This window comes from Danio aesculapii, chromosome 12 (genome assembly GCF_903798145.1).
Source record: "Danio aesculapii chromosome 12, fDanAes4.1, whole genome shotgun sequence".
Taxonomy (NCBI): Eukaryota; Metazoa; Chordata; class Actinopteri; order Cypriniformes; family Danionidae; genus Danio; species Danio aesculapii.
The window spans coordinates 1,333,352-1,340,851 of record NC_079446.1 but is presented as its reverse complement, the minus strand read 5'-3'; the positions used below and the strand labels follow the sequence as shown (position 1 = coordinate 1,340,851).

At 24.1% G+C, this 7,500-nt stretch overlaps 1 protein-coding gene across 1 annotated transcript in view; it reads right to left on the bottom strand.

Moving 5' to 3' along the window:
• The window catches only part of lmf1 (lipase maturation factor 1), a 55,064-nt gene that overhangs the window by 28,421 nt on the left and 19,143 nt on the right, over positions 1 to 7,500 (bottom strand). Inside the window, exon 5 of the mRNA XM_056470021.1 lies at positions 6,361 to 6,426. Coding sequence (XP_056325996.1) covers positions 6,361 to 6,426 — 66 coding nt within the window. The remainder of the gene's footprint in view (positions 1 to 6,360; positions 6,427 to 7,500) is intronic.

The window sequence follows — 7,500 nt, the reverse complement described above, 5'->3', positions numbered from 1 at the left end:
GGCATCCACTGCGTAAAACATATGCTGGATAAGTTGGCGGTTCATTCCACTGTGGTGACCCCGGATTAATAAAGAGACTAAGCCGAAAATGAATAAATAAAAATTCAAATAAATTATAAAATAAATAAATGACACATTAAAAAAATACATTGAATAAATTATAAAATAAAACTTTATTACAGCTACAATTTAATTAATTGCACATAAACAATAAATTATATATTGTAATTATATATTATTATAATATATTATTATATATTATCATTTAATGTATATATTACATATTTAAATCAATTATGCATTAAATAAATTATAAATTAAATAATTTATTAATTAAATAAATTATAAAACAAATTCATAAGATAAATGAATTATAAATTAAATAAATTAGAAAAAACAAAAAACTAAATTATAAATAAAATAAATTACAAACTATAAATTAAAAAATACAGAAATTGAATAATTTATAAAATAAAAAATTTATTAAATTAATTACATAAAAGCCAAATTCAGCATTAAAAACTGGGGAAAACCGAGCTTAATTCTCAATTCCTGAAGCTCATGTGAGGTGGACGAACGCTTTCTGACCACGATTAACCTCCGCTCACACACACACACACACACACACACACACACACACACACACACACACACACACACACACACACACACACACACGCGCACACGCGCACACGCACACACACACACACACGCACACACACACACACACACACACACACACACACACACACACACACAGACACACACACACACACACTCTGCGCAGGATTCCCCTTACTGTGCTGGAATAAAGCATTATTGTCGAGTTTAGACACACTCCTATTGTCCACCCAGAACAATGCGGAGCCTTTATAACGTTAAACCTCCTGCCAAACTCACTCAGACTGACTTTAAGTGTTGTCTCATGCTGTTATCTTGACGCAAGTGTTTTCCAAACGAGACGAAGAGGGACAAAACTTATGCAACGTCCACAAGAAATATATTGAATTGTGCTCAGGTGGAGGAAAAAAGCCTAAATACAGTGAACATGCATGTCAAAAGTAAAGGTTATGGATTAAAGCAAATATATTATAATTTATTACAAATGTGTGCAGGTGAAGTCAGATGCTAAAGCTCTGGAAATATTTATTTACTCATTTAGCTTCTCATATAAATGCAGCTTGATTTAAGGCTATTTAAATGGTTTTTAAGTTTAGTTTAAGGTTTTGTGCATGTTGTTATTATCATTTATCACTTATTATTAAAGAAATTAATAATTAAATTCATTTTTATTCATTTGTACTTATATTGTTGTTTAATTTAGTGCATCACTATGAAACTAACTGAAAATGAGAACTCGCTAAACAAAATCTTCACATTTTATTTTAACTAATTTACTGTTTATTTCAATTTAATTAATCTGTTTTAATTGTTAAATTGGATATTTGTATGTTTTCATTTTGTTAGTTTTAATAATTTTGCTTTATGTAATTTTTATTAAGTTGTTTTATGTCTATATTAAGCATTAATGCTTGTTTACGTGTATGATTACGCCAAGAGAAATTTTTGTTTAAATAAAATTAATTATAAATTAAATAAATTATAAAATAAATGAATTATGAATTTTAAAAAATCATTTAATTTATTAATTAAATTATAAATGTAAAAAATTATTAATTAAATTATAAATAAAAAAATATGAAGTAAATTATTTTAAACATTATAAATTAAATAAATTATTTTAGTAATTAATATTTATTTAGTCTTTAAGTAGTTGTTTTATGTCTATATTAAGCATTAATGCTTGTTTACGTGTATGATTATGCCAAGAGAAATTTTTGTTTATATAAAATTAATTATAAATTAAATAAATTATAAAATAAATGAATTATGAATTTTTAAAAAATCACTTAAATTATTAATTAAATTATAAATAAAAAAAATGAATTAAATTATAAATAAAAAAATATATGAAGTCAATTATTTAAAAAATTTGGAATTAAATTATTAATAAAAAAATATATGAAGTCAATTATTTTAAACATTATAAATTAAATAAATTATATTAGTAATTAACTATTATTTATTTAGATTTTTAGAAGTTGTTTTATGTCTATATTAAGATTTATTTTCTATTTTCGTGTATGATTACACCAAGCTAAATTATTTTTTTAAATATGTGTTTAATGAAACTATTTAATTTAATCCATCAGTTTGAAACTAATTAAAAACTAGAACTCACTAAATAAAATAAATAATCTTCTTCATATATTATTTGATCTAATTTATTGTTTCAATTAAAAGTAAATAGTTTAATGGTTTTAATGTCAGTCAACTACAATAATCTGATTTTGATTCAATTTATATTTACGTATTTATATATTTTCTTATTATTATTTTTTCCCTTTATATTTTGGTTTTAATTCAGTTTTAATAATTTTGTACTAACTATATACAGTATAGTAGATTTAAGTTTTCATTCCTGTTTTTAGTGTATTATTACACCAAATTAAGTAATATAAAAATCTAATCAAATTTAATTAAATACATCAGTTTTCATCATATTATATTTGTAACTAATTTATAGTTTAGTTAATGTAACCGTAAAAGTTTTAATGGTTTTAGTTTTAGTTTGATACGACTGACATACAGGAGATCTTATTTGCAATATTTTTCCTTTTAATTTTTCTTAGTTTTAAAATTTGTGCATTATTTATTAGATGTGTGCTATTTAAGTGCATTATTACACGTTCACTTATATAAAAAGTGAGAGATCTTTAAATATTTTATTCCTTATTGAATTCTTTATACTTTAATATATATATATATATTATATATATATATAATACAATTACAAGCATATATTATTATAATATATTATTATATATTATAATTAAATTTATATATTATAGTATTAAGACAATTATTAAATAAATAATATATATTTTATTAATATCATTAATTATAAAATAAATTAATAATAAAACTAATACACAAATTAAATTAATTATAAAATCAAAAATAATAAATTAAATAAATTATAAATTAAATTAATTATAAAATAAATAAATTATAAATTAAATAAGTGCATTATAAATTAAATTAATTATGAAATAAATAACAAAATGGATAAATTATGAAATAAAACATAATAAATGAAATAAATACATAATAAATTAAATAAATTATAAATTATATAAATAAATTATAAGTTAAACAAATAAATTGTAAATTAAATAAATTATAAAATAAATAAACTATGTAAATAAAAATAATAAATTAAATAAATTATAAAAAAAATAAACTATGTAATTAAAAATAATTAATTAAATAAATTATAACAAAAATACATTTTGAAATTAAATAAAATATAAATTGTAAATAAATAAATTCTAAAATTAAAAATAATAAATTAATTTAAATTGACAATAAAAGAAAAAATATATATATTTATTTTTTGTTTACTTGTCAATTCACATACTGATTATGAGCATTTTTCAGCATCCGTCTATGAATGCTCACCTGAAGTCTATCCTCTGGTTAATGTCGTTTTTCAGTCTCTCAGTTTGCAGTGTTACAGGTGCAGAATCTATCAGTTTTGCTCCTAAATTTCCCTGAAGCTTCATTCAGGCCAGATATCATATGACATCTTATTAATGGTGACCTTCAGCATAATCTAATCTCAATCTTTCAATTATTGTGGAGTGTTTCTTCATGCTGTTTCTGTGCCACAAACACTGACTCACTGAACGCTAAGACTTCCAGCTTTCTGTTTATACTCAAATCATCCAAAAAACCCGAAGATCTCCATTTACCTGCTTACGTAAGCTCCAAAACCAGCCCACCGCACCACTGATAATATTTCAAGCCATTCTGACAGCTTTTCATGCAGTAAAATATACTAAATCAGACCCAAAAGTTGCATAAGAGAACGTTTATGAAACTATATTCACAGATTATAGATCCATAAGACATGAACTTTATAACATATGATCATTATTCCCTGTATTTCAGTCTTGTTTTCCAGTATAACATCAACAATAAATAATATTAGGTTGTATAAATATATATCTACTTTATATAAAGTTATTATCTGTCCTCCTGTGAAATTTGTATTATTTTTTAAATATTTCCTAAGTGCTGTTCAATATGGAGATGTTCACAGTATTGCATATTACATTTTCATTCATTCACTTTCTTTTCGGCTTAGTCCCTTCATTATTCTGAGGTCGCCACAGCGGAATGAACCGCCAACTTATCCAGCATATGTTTTACACAGCGGATGCCCTTCCAGCTGCAACCCATCTCTGGGAAACATCCATACACACTCATTCACACACATACACTACAGACAATTTAGCCTACCCAATTCACCTGTACCACATGTCTTTGGACTGTGGGGGAAACCGGAGCACCTGGAGGAAACCCACAGGAAACGCGGGGAGAGCATGCAAACTCCACACAGATACGCCAACTGACCCAGCCGAGGCTCAAACCAGCGACCTTCTTGCTGTGAGGCGACAGCACTACCTACTGCGCCACCACGTCACCCCTATTACATTTTTTAAAATCTTATTTCTTTTAGTTTGAGTTTAATAATAAATTAAATTAAAATAAATATATATATATTACAAGCCGCTATGGTCAAAATTATTGGGCAAGTCATTGGGCAACAGGACATTGTTCTGCAGTCAATTGGAGACAAATATGGGGCTAATAACATTATATATAATGTTATAATATAATAAACCTTACAAAATATTTAAAAAAACCTATTAATAAGTGCTTTTATAATAATAATAATACCTTAATAAATATACATTCAATATTATTTTACTAATAAAAAATGCTTTTATAATATAGCTTAATAAATATACCTTAAAAACATCTATTTACAAATGTAAAACATATTTTATGATCTACTTTAATAAATGTTTGCTAAAAAATTAAACTGCTTTTATAATAAACCTTCATAAATAAACCTTAGGAAATGTAAAAACTGCGTTTATAATAATATACCTTAAAAAGTATACATTAAATATTATATTACAAATGTTAAATACTGCTTTTATAGTATACCCTAATAAATATACTTTAAACACATACAATTAAATATTTTTAAATGATCTTATAATACCCCTTAATAAATTATTTTAAAAAATAAAATTGCTTTTATAATATAATTTAATAAATAGACCTTTAAAATATTTTTTTTAAATTAAAAAACTGATTGTATAATAATATACCTTAATAAATATACATTAAATATTATTTTACTCATTTAAAAATATATATTTTATAATTAGCCTTAATAAAAATACCCTAAAAACATATTTACAAATTAAAAAAATATTTTATAATATACTTTAATAAATGTTTTAAAAAATAAAACTGCTTTTATAATATACCTTAATAAAAAGACCTTTAAACTATTTTTTTTATTAAAAAGTGCTTTTATAATAATATACCTTAATAAATATACATTAAATATTATTTTACAAATTTAAAAAGAGGATTTTATAATTTGCCTTAATAAAAAAATACCTTAAAAACATATTTACAAATTTAAAAAATATTTTATAATATACTTTAATAAATGTTTTAAAAAATACGACTGATTTTATAATATACCTTAATAAATAGAGCTTTAAACTATTTTTTTAAATTAAAAACTGCTTTTATAATAATATACCTTAATAAATATACATTAAATATTATTTTACTCATTAAAAAAATTATTTTATAATTTGCCTTAATAAAAATACCTTAAAAACATATTTACAAATTTAAAAAATATTTTATAATATACTTTAATAAATGTTTTAAAAAAATAAAACTGCTTTTATAATATACCTTAATAAATATACATTAAATATTATTTTACAATTTAAAAAAAATGCTTTTTAATATGCATTAATAAATGTTTTTAAATGTTTATAACATGGCCTAATAAATACACCTTAAAACATATTTGTAAAAATGTAAAAACTACAGTAATATACTTTAATCAATTTGACAAATGTTCAAATCTGCTTTTATAGTAATAAATATACCTTAAAAACGTGTTTAAAAATTAAAAATGATTTTACAATATACTTTAATAAATGTTTTTTTAATTGAACTGCTTTTATAATATACCTTAATAAAGTATTAAATAAATACCTTAATATAACATATATTATACCTTTAAAAAGAAATACCTTAAAATATATTTGTGAAATTTTAAAATCTGCTTTTATTTCAGCCAAACTAAAAGAAATAGGACTTAAGGGTTTTGACTTAAATGAAAATCATAGAAATAAATGAACATTTAAAAACCGAACTGAAAGCCCTGTTGAGGTCCTAATATTTCATATTTACCTCATAATGGTAATCCATACAGGTGAGATCCATCCAGCAGCGGTCGCCTCTGATCTTGATCAAACCCTGGACAAACACAGAACAAAATCTGCATATTACTATCAAACTTTTTTATTATCTATTTATTAATAATATTATTATTATATCTTTGCTGCTTGTTTAAACTACTTATTAAAAATGAGCTAAAAACAGCACGATTCTTGAGCTTTTTATTTGGGACAGCTTAATTGTTTTATGTTCAATCCACTTAAATTTGTTTAATTAACTTAATCCATTTGTGTTAAGACAACATGAATGAATTGTGTGTTTGAGAGATTTTAAAAGGGATCTATTACGCAGAAATCACTGTTATTAAGGGTTTAAATACAGTTGTGCGTCAGCAGTGCGTGAATATATCCAGCCGCTAATGGTCAAAAGATTTTCAAACACATTCTCCCTTTATACGTGTCATCAAAGGAGGAAAGCCCCGCCCACTAGTGACCATTTCTCCCTCATTAGCATAAGCATCCCTGAGTGAGAAGCAGCCAGCCACCATTAGAGTTTTGAACTGTCACTAAGTGGACACACAGGTGTCTGTAGCTCCGCCCTCTTTCAAAAAGAGCCCAATCTCATTTGAATTTAAAGCGACAGTCACCAAAACAGAACGATTAGGATCAAAGCCTTAAAGGGTCAGTTTCAGAGAGTTTTAAATCCTTATTTGTGTGGTATTTTGAGATGAAAATTATTCACACACACACACACACACTGGCCAGCGGGCCATTTGCAGCCCTCCCACCTCCTCCCTCCTGTGGTGATAAGTAACACACATGCAGATTATTTCTGGGGTTGATTTAAATGTTAAAATATTTGCCCGTAAGTGCTCTATTTCTACTAAAGAAACTCTATTTCTACTCTATTTCTACTAAAGCTCTATTTTTTTAATATTTAAAGGTAATTTGATTATTATCAGTTTTAATCCACCTGTATTGTGTTGTACAAACACATCTCCATGGCTTACACGTTATGATGGTGGTGTAAATAGGATCATTTTGCTAATATTTGATTCAAATGGTCTCATTTAATATATATATAAATATATATATATAATATTTTTTTTTTTGTAGTTTTCCAAAAAAGATATTGAAAATAACAGTAATAACC